General features: G+C 36.9%; 1 protein-coding gene across 2 annotated transcripts; it reads left to right on the top strand.

Moving 5' to 3' along the window:
• The first annotated feature begins 1,171 nt into the window (after positions 1-1,171).
• LOC132160499 (complement C1q-like protein 4) lies at positions 1,172-12,787 on the top strand. Of its 2 annotated transcripts, none has more exons than XM_059570173.1 (3): positions 1,172-1,565; positions 3,002-3,657; positions 10,335-12,787. In XM_059570173.1, exons 2-3 carry the CDS (start codon positions 3,115-3,117, stop codon positions 10,512-10,514), a joined length of 723 nt encoding a protein of 240 aa, XP_059426156.1. In that variant the 5' UTR covers positions 1,172-1,565; positions 3,002-3,114; the 3' UTR covers positions 10,515-12,787. The 2 variants fall into 2 exon arrangements, with proteins under 2 accessions (XP_059426156.1, XP_059426155.1); XM_059570172.1 differs by lacking the exon at positions 1,172-1,565 and adding an exon at positions 2,165-2,259.
• Positions 12,788-14,159: the final 1,372 nt, after the last annotated feature.

Here is a 14,159-nt window from a genome sequence, read left to right as displayed (position 1 = left end):
AATTTTTTTCCATATCATAATCAGGCATAATGAACACATCTCTTGCTACTATAACTGTTGTAATTGTAAGGACGCCTAAGCAGGCATTAATAAGTAAGTTAAACTGGAAAAGAATAGGTTTGCCATGGCAAGTGTGTTCTGCACTCAGGGCAGTCAACTCTTGAGGGACATGCAGTGAAGAGAGAGAGGAGTTAAAAAGGGGTTGAATTTTTTTTAAAGACAATCAAGATTTTTTTTTATATATATAACTTCCTATAAGATGAAGATGACCCCACTTTAAGAGGTCTGTATATAGAATAAGTGCATGCACATTTGCAAAATGCCCACAGGACATGTTCTGTTTCTTTTACTACTCATGCAATTTATGCACTTTTTCTTCTCAGTTTATGCTAATACATCTCAATGTGTTGAATTTAAACCACATCAAATGTGCTATATCTGTGTTTGTTGACTTTAAAATACTATGAAGGCATACTTAGCATACATTAAAATTTAAATTAAAATTTAGCCCAAACTCTTAAAAATAAAGGTTCCAAAAGGGACCTTTGGTTCCACAGAATAATCATTTTAGGTTCTCCAAAGAATCTTTCAGTGAACAGTTCTTATAAGAACCCTTTTTTCTTAGCCTACTGTGTAGAATATTTGAAGAATCTGAAGAATCTATTTCCAGTAACATTTTGTGCAGTGGAAAGGTTCCATGGATTTTTAAAAGAACTTTCATTCAAGAGTGTAATGGTCCCTTGCTGTAATTTAAAATGTTGTGCCATGATAACCAAATTAGCAAATGATTACATTATATCCCTTGTAACATATCGGGTGATACATAATCCTGTACATGCTAAACTCTTAATATGTAAGAATTTAGCAGTACATACGAATTGTTCACTAGGCATCCTACATTCTGTATTTAAATTTAGGCTAGACAGACAGTAATTTTACAGTCGGTCCTATATTTCTTGCTGCGACCATCCCTCACTCCTGCTAGTAGTGACAGCATACCAGTACAAGCTGACTTATTTTTATAAGTACTAATTGGGTAGACAGCAACCCTATTAGGATGCACATCTCCTCGGGAAATCAATTTCTTGATCTGGGGAGACTGGTGCAAGTGAGCGCGAGCGCGTAATTGTGTGGAGGGCGGGGGAGCGCGCGACAGACATCCCGGGGGTGGAAGTGCCTTTTCCTCACACAAATCGAACAAGTGAGAAACTGTTGCTTCTTGGCGATGTCTTAACAAAAATATTGCCATAGTCGACTTTTAATTTGTAATTATGTCACCCAAAAATGTTTTTCAAGCGCCAGTAGGAGTTTAAGGATCCCCAAATAGAAGTAGGTGTGTTTAAAATGAACTGACTTGAAGAAGCAAAAAAGGTTGCAAAGAAGCGGCAAAAGGAGAAGACAGGAGATATTTCAATCTGACAACGGTCACGGCAGAGTGACCGTTAAAGAAAAACCCGAAGGCGCGAGATTCTTTGACATATTCTGAGCTGTTCGCGCACGAGAGAGGAGCTGCGTTGTCTCGCGGAGTTACTCATCAATTTTCATATTCTCTGGGAACTTATTAGGTAGGTAAATATCTTTTCTTTTTCTTTTTCTTTTTTTTTACCGTCGTCATTTGTTTCTTAATGTTTTACAAACTTTTAATATACATTTCTGATTATATGTTTTTTAACTGGAATCAAATTGGGGGATAAAATCAGGAAACATACTAATGGTTTAATGAGCAGCCTAGTGACAAACAAAAGTTAATATGCGCATATATTGGTATTTGAATGTAACGTTAAATGGACAAGACTTGGAAACAATCAGCTGACACAACATTGATTGTTATCTGATTATTTAAATTAAGAAATCTGTGATTACTGATACTGTTTGTAGTTTCTTTGGAGATATATTGAGTGTCTGTGATGCCAACTCTGATGGCATTATTATAGTCATTCAAATAACAATGATTATTAAAATAATACTATATGCATGTCACCAGGAGACCTTGTTCATAAAAGCTTATTTTTACAGTTAAATTCATAATATTGAACTAAAATAATAGCAGCGCACATTCTCAGTAAGCGTCAGTGAATCCGTTGGCAGCTCTTCAATGATGTGTCATAAGTTTTCCATTTCATCTAATTTAGCTCTTTCTATGTTTCAACTCAGTGAGAAACATGTCAAGATGCTAGAGGAGGTTGATCTTGGAACCTGAATGTTATTTCGCTGAAGTTTGATGAAGACCAGCGGGAACTGAAAATCACCCAGAGTGCTGTGAGCCTGATTTAAAATTATATCTTACCATCCATTTACCATCGGGCTTACAGGACATTTACAAGCAAAGAGCGTATATGCAATTGAAGGTTTAAGACTGTCAAAAAATATACAGAGTGGATTGTTGATAAATTTAAATCACAGTCACAGCTTTCTTCTGTGAGAGGAGGGCCAGAGTGTGTTTAAATGCTGCAGTGGACATGGACTTTTCTGGGAACTTTCCAGAATGTTTCTTGAACTTTTCATGGAAAAATAAGCCACACAGTTGTCACTCAACCAATCTTTAAGGAAACGCCACCGCCATACAGCAACCCCTGAGAAATATACCTCCACATCTTCTGATAGAATCTCCATCCACGGACATTTGGAGACACCAAATCCCCCATGTTACTCATGTCAGACAAGTGATATATATTTATATGACAATATAAACCCACTGGATCATCCAGAATTGCTGTTTATATGGAGCAATAACTGGGTCTGGTGTTCATGATTTTGAAATAGTAAATGCAAGCAGAGGAGGAAAATAGCAAAAATTTAAACTTTTAAAAGGAATTGAACACAGACATCCTTTAAGACTTTATTCCATATAGGACATTTGATTTGTTTGTTGCTGACAGTGGATATTTTTATATATCGAAAAAAATTATTTTTGCTCATTCCTCAGACACAAGCCACGTTTCATCGTATCGGAGTCCCTTGTTAACTTTTCTATCTCACCTTAGTGCTTTTTATTTCCCAGTGTTCATTCTGGCCGGGCCTGTTTCTTCTAAAGGGGAGGAGGACTTCCTCTCTATCGCTGCCTCGCGCCTCAGCCGCAGGAAACGCGTTATTGGGGCAGCAGTGGGCGTGGCCATGGTGCTGGTGCTACTGGTCGCTATTCCGCTATTGGTCCACAGCACCAAACTGGGTGGGTCTGGAGGTGGAGGTACGCATTATGAGATGCTTGGAAGCTGCAAGATGGTCTGTGACTCTTTAACGCCCACCAATGAACTAACACCTGTTTCGCCTCCTCCTCCCGACACCCCAGGACGCAGAGGAGGAGGCAAGTCAGGTTTTCGTGGAAACCAAGGGCCACCAGGCCCCCCAGGCCCACGTGGGCCACCTGGAGAACCAGGAAAGCCAGGTCCACCTGGACCTCCAGGACCAGGCCCAGGGGGATACATCCCATCATTCTACAGCCCCAAAATTGCCTTCTATGCTGGTCTCCGCAAGCAACATGAGGGGAGTGAGATACTCAAGTTTGATGATGTGGTGACAAATGTAGGGAATTACTATGAGCCCACCACAGGCAAGTTCACCTGCCCTCTTCCTGGAATCTACTTCTTCACCTATCACGTGCTCATGAGGGGCGGAGATGGAACTAGCATGTGGGCCGACCTCAAGAAGAATGGACAGGTAGGAGATGTGCACATGTGACTGTGGCTATGTGTGTGTGTGTGTGTGTGTGTACACAAGGACTGTGAGCCATTTAGAGCTGAATTGAGAATGCCTTTTAAATTCCAATTAAACATCTGAATTTATATTAAGGGAGGAAACAAGATTCAGAATTAGATTTCGAATGTAGAAAAACAGAATTTATATTAATTAATTAATAAAAAAAAACTGTACATGTAGTTTGACTGGAAAAGCAAAGTTTGTCAAGACTAAGTAACACTGGCTTGACAAATCCTTATTTTAAAATTTAGATTTGAAGATTAAGTTTACAGAGAGATGACAGACAGACAGACAGACAGATAGATAGTTTTTATCTGTTATATTTAGTATATCAGCTTATTAACCATATTTAAATTATATTAACTTTTGTGGACAGCTGTAAAACAAGATTTCATTTGAATTACAATGAGAAAATTAATTGTTGAATTACAATCCAGTAAAAAATTTGGATTATTGTGGGCCATGGCCAATTCAATACAAATTCCAACTCATAAATTTAAAGACAGCCAATTAAACTGTTAGTTTTGCACATCCCTGGTGAAGCCTTTGATTCACTCTGTGCAATGGAAGAGTTTGCAAACTAAGTTTTTAGTGGTATTTTAAGTAGACAATGTCAGACGTGAATGAATTGTAAAAAACAAGAGTGTGATTTGACTGAAATATCAAACAAATATTAGATTCGCCGGCAGGATTAAGGAATGCATTAAACATTCAAATAGGATCCAGTAAAGCAGCTTCTCAATTATTCAGCAGTCATTTTCTCAGCCTATCACTTGAAGCCTTGCTGTAGATACCTAAAGTGGGGAAAAATAGGCAATGCGAACATATATATATATATATATAGAGAGAGAGAGAGAGAGAGAGAGAGAGACAATGACGACTTGCGAAGAGTATAGCATATCAAAATGGGTTCAAATATGATTTGATTTTGAACAGTCCATTTTAACAGAATTAACTTTATATATGTTTTTATTATTTTAAGAGTCAGAAATAGCATAATCAGTTTCTGATGAAAAAGAGGACATTTGTAACACACACAAACAAGCAAACGCTCTCTTTGACTCTCTCTGGAGTGGAACGAAATGCAACAGCTGGAGACAGTCCTCACAGGACCCGTGGATTTAGAATAAATGAAAAAAGTAAGGAGAGAAAAAAACTCTCCATCTGGTGAAACATGACACGGATCTGGGATTCAGGCGCTCTCAACTCAACCGCTCAGTTTTGATTTCTGGTAGTGGAACAGAAAGCGGGGATTATCCAAAGAGATATAAAAATTCCCTTGGCAACATGTGTTTACATATTGTGTGTCTGTCTTTCTCTCTCACACACACACACACACACACAAAGATTCCTGGAGCTTTTGGCCCTTTGTGACAGATATATCTGACAGGAAGTGATGAAAGCCCTTTAATGAGACTGTAGAAAACTGTCAGCTTCCCTTCATCGCACTTCCATTAACATGACATAACACCTGCCTTTAATGCCCTTTGTCTGTTCATCATGATCCAGCACAAAAGAAACTGATTGTAGTCAGTCCGCTGCTTTGGGATCCAAAAAGTTTATCTGTGAAATACTAGTGGTGGGACTAGTTATATGATCCTTCTCTGCAAACATCATTGATTCAAATACACAAGCTTTGCATGTGAAGCCAAACTCATGCAGTGGATTCGCAATTTAAACCAGCAGATTTATCCTTAAAAATATATCCCTCCAAAAACACACCTCAGTGTTTGTTCAGAGTGGTAACATTTAAACAAGTAATTGGTTATATTTATGTCAAAAATATTATATTAATATTAGAATATAAAGTGAACCAAAATACAATGAAAAATCATTTTGAAATCTCATTTGAGAAACTGCTACACAATGTCACCTTTTGAATTTAGTTTCAGGACAAATTGAGACACTTTTTGACTAATATCTGATCAAAAGTTACCTGAATTGACTTTATGAGTAATCGCAATATTAATACAATCCTGAATTCTGTACTGAATGCTGTTACTCGGTTTGTCTCTTAGAGGAGCAGCATGTCTTTGCTACTAATATACTAAAAACATGTTATTGCTGAATATACAATAGCTCATGCGCTGCAGGCCAAATTCAGACTGCTCAGGATTCAACACAGCCTCCATTAACTTGAGGACGAGATGCGGAAAGTGAGAAGATGAGGAGAGTAAGTATTTATTGTCATTCCAGTGATCTCCTCTTGTGTTAAATCATTCATGTCTTTAAGATGAGATTCCCTCTTTTCCACCTGGGCCACACACAAACACACACACAGAGCCACACTCTGCCAAATGTCTATCTCTGCCCTCATTAATTATCTCTCCCCTTAGCTAAATTATTTAACCCATCTCAAGGTCCTCTCAAAGCATTCTCACAAACATACCACACCGACATGAGTTTGGAATCGCTCTTAAAGGAATAGTTCATCCAAAAATGAAACTTCTGCCATCATTTACTCACCGTAATGTCAATGCAAACGTTTCGTCAAAGAAGACATTTTGTCCGCAAAATTGACACAATTGGAGTCCAATGTTGTTTTGGACCCCGCTGACTTTTAATGTATTGACACAAAGAGTTCTGTCTTCTTTTTTGTTCCATAGAAATAACCGTACAGGATTTTAACATGAGGTGGGTGAGACTTTTCATTTTCATATAGAAGCTGTTGGAAAACCTGCCCATAACACTGTAAAATTATATTTACGCTATATTTATTATAGCTTTTTTTAAATAAAAAAGGCAAAGGCGAAACCTGAAAGTGAGAGCCCACCCAGATGAGCAGGGTGTGCGATGGGAGGCGGCAAAATGGTGTGGGATGATAGAGAGATGAACAGAGGAGAGGAAGATGGATGGCTAATCAGAGGAGAGCCGACAGAGAGGTCGGGAGAAAGTGTTACTGCGAGGCCAGAGACACAGACAGCATCAGATCAGTGTAAGTAAGACAGATGAGCAAAACGACAGAAAGTGTGAGCGCATGTGTAAGTGAGAGACAGAACGAGAAAGGACTGCTGACCTCATTGCAGGTCATAGATTTACACAAGCTGATACTATAAACATCTATGATCTTCCATCCAATACAGCCTGTAACTGCAGCGAGATTCTGGCAGTTAGTTTTATTTTTAGAGAACTCTGAATATTAATTTATTTGTGAAATGCCACTTATTATTTGAAGTTTGGTTCCTCATGGCAGGGCTAGATTGCATGGGGCTGAATAAGAAAGGAAAACAGCATCTTGAGTTGTGCAGCCGGGAGCACGATGTCCACAAATTAATGTCACTCAAGTAGAATACCCAGCCAACTTGTTTCTCATTACAAATTCAATTAATTAATTCAGTAATTGATTCTTGCCTATGTAAACATGTCTCTTCTCATCCCAGTGTACGACTTGCTTTTACTTTGGGTTCAGCTTTAGCACTTCACCTACCCGTCTCTTGCGAAAATCTCTCCCTCTCCGTGGTCTCGTCAGAGTAACACGGCACTAATTAAGGTGTGATTCAGAGAAGTTGTTAGAAAAGCCTCGAACATCCTGTCAATTACACAGTAGCTAATGAGTTTACATCCTCTAATTAATTAATTAATATAGTTAATGAGGTAATCCCACAGTACCTTGACAGGTTTTTGCAGCTGTTGAAATAGATACTTGTACACCCCTTTTCCCTGTTTACGCATCTGCGCTTTCTCTGCGTCTTGTTTTCTTCTTTTGTATCTGTACTCTCATTTCCTGTGCTTTCACTGCCCTTTGCATGGAATAAAGGTTAATCTAATATGAACTCTGAGAATACGCCTGTGTTTGTGAGGAGGCCCATTCAGGAGAGGACAGACAGTACAAAACATACATGAAACATGCATCATGCAAGGCACTTACATTCTCAAGTACTGTCATTTTTACTAGTTAAAGGACATACTAAGAAACACACACCTGGAGCCTTTAACCTTGAGGAGGGACTGTGGAAAGAGACTGACAGTGAAGAAGAGTTATGCAATGCTGCCATTAAGTACTGGTAAATTTGTTTGAAATGTTTGTGGCGAACAATTTGGCACATTCATTTAATTCATTCTCGTTTCATATCAGTGATGCTCTCAATGTCCACCTCTGCTCACTCAATTAAACAAAGATTAAAAAAAGAAAATGAAAGATGGAGATTTATAGAGGACAAAAAAGAGAGAAGGTTCAAATTGCATGGCTTCATATCCACCTTAGATTATGTCACAAAACTGATCTTTCTCAGTTCCTTTTTCTTTCCAACAAGCTTGTTTCTGACCAATACATATAAGTGAAATTAAAAGTACTTGCATCAGATAAGCGAAAGCAAGTAAAATCAGTCATACATGGAGCCCTGCAGTCATATAACCAATTAGCCTTTTAAATGTTACTCAGAAACGGGATTTGATGAATACAAAATTACAGGAGATAAATGGTTCATTCATGAATTCATAAATCACAGTGTTAACCTTTAGCAGTGGAGAACATGGTATATTTTGAGGTTACAGACTGTGGTAAAGCTACATGCCCTCTGTGTATGCAAGAGGAGTGACATTCTAAAAAAAAATATATATATATATACATATATATATATTTTTTTTTTTTGATGAGAAATTTACATTACAATTTATAAGAAATTTACTTAGTCATGAAACTTTATGAACATTATGTACAGCACAGCTGAAGTCCACAGATCTTTTTCCCAGGAATAAACACATTTATGTGCTTTTATTGCCAAACAAATAAAATCCAAAGTAACGTAATTTTAAAATAAATAGGACTACACTCCTGAAAAAAAAATGAAAATAAATTTAAAAGCAGCAGAAAGCCCTGTGTCATGTGTAGTTTATTTCATTGGCTTTCATAAAAGTCAGCTAAAATAAATTACCTCTACAACCAAATGAAATAAATTAGGTTCACCACCAATAATTTGTGTATTTCTGTGTATTATTTTCACTTCTGACAATTGGATGTTTTTCTGATTTTAGGCTATTTGGTTCTTGAATTTATTTAACAAGTATTTTTGCATTATCATCACGCTGTTTCTGTCAGAATCTGTCTGTATAGTTTAAACCGAAGACCTGCTATTTAATCTAATAACGGGTCGTTGAAATCACTGGGGGGAACAACACAACACACATGCTAGCTAAGTCTCTCTATTTCACACACACACACACTCACACACACACACACACACACGCACAGTTAATACTTGGTGACTCCATTTGACCGGTGGTCGGTACGAGGCTCCGTTTATTGTGATACAGTGGAGTTATTGAGGAGTGGGCCCCATTAGGAGCAACAGCCGAGCCACTGCGCCGGGCAATTACCGAAGCAGCGAGGCCCTGACGCAGCCCCAGGCCTCCCGCGGGAGCTGCCACCTCGCGCCGTTAATCAATCCGATTTAGACTGGACAGGGACACGAGCCAACACGAGACGCGCAGTGGAGACACGCGCGTGACCTGCATTTTATTATGATTCCAGCTGAAAAGATGGATAGATGCTGCAAGGAATGAACAGATATGGGGGAAGAGGTGCTGGGAAAAGAAAGATGAGGGGAAGACAGGGATAATTAATGAGTAGATGTGAGAAGAATTAAGCACAACTCAAGAAAACGTCGATCACTTGGAGACGCGACTGAAATATATTTGGAAAACATTTTTCTTCAAAAGTACAAAGTGTACTATGGGTAATGTAGGATTAAAAAACAATAAAATAATATATATATATATATATATATATATATATATATATATATATATATATATATATATATATATATATATATATATGAGAGAGAGATTATAGATTATTTGATGGTAGCAGACCTTGAATGGTAAGCAGTGAGAATTAAATAAATTTGAGTTAATACTCATTAATTATACACAAGACTCAAAGCATTAATTATGCTTTGATTCTTACATATACTAGGATCATGCATTAATTATCAGTGCAAAAATTTGATTTTGGTTGAAGCTGTATAGACATTAATCAGTGTTTTGACCTGAATTGTTTGAGACAGATGTGTTTATTTTAATGCTGATGTTCAAAAAAATTATTAAATGTTAGTTGTTGATTTTTTTAGTCCTCCCTTTATCTTGTAGGCTACAACATTGTTGTTTTTTTTGTTTTTCTTCTCCTTCAAATAACCTGGTTGGCATTACTGTAATTTAATATTGCTAAAGCCTGATATATGCAGAAGAAATGGTTTTATACGAGTTTAACATTTTAACAAATTTGTAAATTTTTACATTGTTGTTACATTGGTACATGTTGTGTTTAACAGCCTTTTCCAATGAATTACACACCACACACATGCAACACACAGATCAATAAGCCTTATTCCCTCGGACCTTGGTCTGTCTTGGTCTTTTGTTCTCTCTCTGTTCTGTGGGAGGAGATGAGAAATCATAAGACATGAGGGAAAGACTGTTTGCTAGAGAGAGAAAGATTGCCAGTTTCCAGTGAGGTTAAAGTATTTAAAGGCATCTGCGTACTGACAATGGGTAGAAGCAGACAGATATCATATTTAAAAGAATTCAAGATGTTATTCATTGAACACTTGTCTACTCTTTCTCCCCTGATTATTATAATGTACTCTATCTTTTAATAAACATTAAAACCATTTATTCTCTCTCTTTCCATCTCTTAGGTGAGGGCCAGTGCGATTGCTCAGGATGCCGATCAGAATTATGACTACGCCTCTAACAGTGTGATCCTGCATTTAGACGTGGGAGATGAAGTCTGCGTGCAGCTGGATGGCGGAAAAGTGCATGGAGGAAACACCAACAAATACAGCACATTCAGTGGCTTTCTCATCTACCCCGACTAACAAAACATTCCAAAATATAAATATATTATCAGATATTTAACACCATCACATCAGGCCAATTGATAGACAACAACATCTGATACAAGCGATACAACATGATATAACGCCAAGAGAAAAAAACCTGTCAAATGAACTTCAAAACTGATACTTTATGATGATAGTGACAAAGTCAGCAGCATTGGCAACCCATTTTATTTTCATATATGATGTAATTCAAAGTGAAACAGGATATTTAAAGAGAAAAAACATATGCTGGGACTTGATTTTATCCACTGGCAATTAACTGGACTGTAAAAAGTGGTCTGTTTATGAGTGGTCTAAACTCTAAATTTTGTCTACTTCCATAATGTTTTAATCATAAGCCTCAGTACATTTAAATTAAAGAAAAAAAAGTATTACTTAAGTTACTGCCAAAGTATTAAGACAACAAACATTGTCTGAAAACAAATCTTAACAGCTTGGAAAAATAAGAAGAAAAAAAAACTAATAAAAAAATATCAGTGGAACTAACTCATTAACTATATACCACAAAAAATATTCTAAAGAAGAAAAGACAGCTTACTAAGCTTTTTTTGGACGTGAAGCAAATTATAACATTTTTAATGAAAGATTATGTAGACAAACTTTTTTCTTTGGAATAATGTACACAGATTAATTGATCACAATAACACTATGTGAATTTAGAAAGTAAATATAATTTATTCAAATCTGATTTCATGTTGACTTTAATCAAGTTATAGATGCTTTGTATTGACTTTGTACTGCTAACAGTCATCTTGGTCTGATCATGGTGTATGTGCTACTTTTAAAGGAGTCGTATGATTCTACATGCACTTTTACAAGTTGTTTAAACATAAATGTGTGTTGGCAGTGTGTGTACACAACCACCCTAAAATTAATTGTTTGTATTACTCAGATCTTTACCCCTTTCTCAAATCGAGCTGATCTCAGATGCCTGTATGTGTGACATCACAAAAACAGGCCCCTCCCACAATAGTTTGTTTGATAGTAGCGTTTCAGCACAGACTGGACTGCTGTTTCTTACTTTAGACCCGTCCTGAGTGACTGTCATCAGTCCACCATTGTTTCACCGCCGGAGCAGATGTAGACAAGAATGACTCCTAAGATTGAGGTGTTCTGTTGTTGGATATAATATTGAACACAGCAGTCGTCATACCCCTGACATCTGAGCATCTGAAGACGCAGTGGATTACATTTGTTTTTGAAGAGAATTAACCCCCGATCTACATAAATGAGTCTATGTTTGCGCGAATCATTCGTGATCCAGCTTAACCCACAGTAGAAGTGGGTGTAAGGTTTTTTTTAATGAATCTTTGCAAATCGACTTTCCAAAAAATGTGCTAATTAGCAAATTTCAGGTTTAATGCTGCTAAAGTAAACAGTCCCTCAGAGAGCATCTCGGAAGAGAGGGGAGGGGTCAGCAGAGCTCATTACCATTTCAAGGTAAATGCTACAAAACAGCTTGTTTTTGACAGGGTAAAAATTTGTTTTTTACACTACCACTGATAATTTTTAACCAAACTATGTTACAGACTTCATATCAACTTTTGGAAAATGGATATCCGATTAAGGCAATTACCTTGAGAGTCTTTTTTTTAGCCAACCAATGGTGAACAGAACAATTATTTCGTTAATATTTTTCATGTAAATTCTCTGAATCGCAGTGTCAGTTAACACAATTACAGTATGTTTTGTTCAAAGCTCATCCATTTGGTTTAAAAAAAAAAAGTACCTTTAAGGATTACCCAGAATTATCTTGTTGCTCTTTAATAGATCACTATGCTCCCTCTGCACCATTATGTATGTGCGTGTATAACTTCGTAAAGGCTTTATGCATTTCATGGCATGGAAACTCTTTAGCGTTTTAGCCTTTATGTTTGCTAAGTATGTAGACAGTGTCATGGAGGAACTTTGAGATTATTGTGAAATTATAAATAATAATTATAAATTAACCTCTATAATGCCACAAACATCCTTTAGGATTGATTAGTGGACTTAACATTTAAAGTGACCTGATCCATCTGTGTGTGTGTGTGTGTGTGTGTGTGTGTGTGTGTGTGTGTGTGTGTGTGTGCATGTATCAGCGATGTATGTGATTCACATGTGTGTCCATATCAATATAAAATGTAAGTAAATTTGCTTCTAAATATTTGACTTGTAGATTGATTGCTGTTGTAAAGCCTTGCAGTTGTGTAATTAATCATTATTATAGACTTTTAATCTGGCATGTTAAAGACTAGACATGCTGTACATAAAAAATAAACACATTCTTGCCCATCTTTCTTTCAACTTGTCTTCCATTTTTAATTAAAGCAGGACATTTAATATTCTGAGTGGTTTATTTTGGTTAAGTGTGTGTATTTGAACAGCCTGAAGACATGAAGGCCAAGCAATCTTTTAACTAACCAACATATAATCAATACATGCCTCCCTCAATATGAAACTGAGCTTCAGAACTCCCATAAAAAGAATGCATAAGGTAGAAAAACAATTAAAATAGACTGAAATCAAGAACAAGACTAGCCATTTGAAAAAAAATAAACACACTCTATGCTTTTCTCAAACACACCACTAATTAGTCCGGAAGCCATTGACAGTGTTGATTACTATTCACTGTCTCACACACGCACAATCAGACGCAGAGACTTTTCCTTGGTAATGAGGGGAGATAGATGGCTAGGCATCCTTTGAACGACAATAGTTAAAAGGTCAAAGAGATTGGCTAGACAGAAACACCAAAACTCTCTTAAAGTATGATAACTGACAGAAACAAGGTCAGGAAAGAGAATGTTTCACTGTTTGTCCATCTACACTGACATTGCAGGTCTTTACAACTCAAATTTTTATGTAGCCTACGCAAGGCCAGATTTTAAGATGTAATTTGAGAAAACACTGAAGATTGAAAGATCCTCACAAACACATCTTGTAAATAGACATGAACATCAAAACTTTATGCAACAGACAGGCATAGATAGATAGATAGATAGATAGATAGATAGATAGGTAGGTAGGTAGGTAGGTAGGTAGGTAGGTAGGTAGGTAGGTAGGTAGGTAGATAGATAGATAGATAGATAGATAGATAGATAGATAGATAGATAGATAGATAGATAGATAGATAGATAGATAGATACAAGTCTGTAATGTATGTTATCATACAGTAAGCATGACAATGCAGCAATTGATTATTCAGTGCACATATATTTAAGAAAAGTTACGAGATATCATATTGATACTTAAGCATGTTTAGAATGTTTACTGCACACTGAACGGGCAGAACATGAGAAAACATTTTAGGCCATGTCATGTGTTTATAAGTGACCCAACCGTAACCGAAAAACTAGCAATAAAGCAGACACAGCTTTGACAACACTTTACTTTAGACAACAGCTCTACCTGTTGGAAATCTTTAGGTATTGCGATTTACTGCAAAAACTAGACTTGAACTTGAAGAGTTCGGGATGGTCAAGTCAAGTGCATCCAGTTTAACAACGCCGTGAGTTACACATTAATTGGATGATGAAAATGGCACATTTGGTTCCTGTAATTATCACTCACCGTTCAAAATTACTTACCGTTTGCTGGCGCGGAGGAAATATTGTTGAGCATTGAAAAATCAAGTGGTTT

Source organism: Carassius carassius, chromosome 17 (assembly GCF_963082965.1).
Source record: "Carassius carassius chromosome 17, fCarCar2.1, whole genome shotgun sequence".
Classification (NCBI taxonomy): domain Eukaryota; kingdom Metazoa; phylum Chordata; class Actinopteri; order Cypriniformes; family Cyprinidae; genus Carassius; species Carassius carassius.
This window is presented reverse-complemented; position numbering and strand designations above follow the sequence as displayed.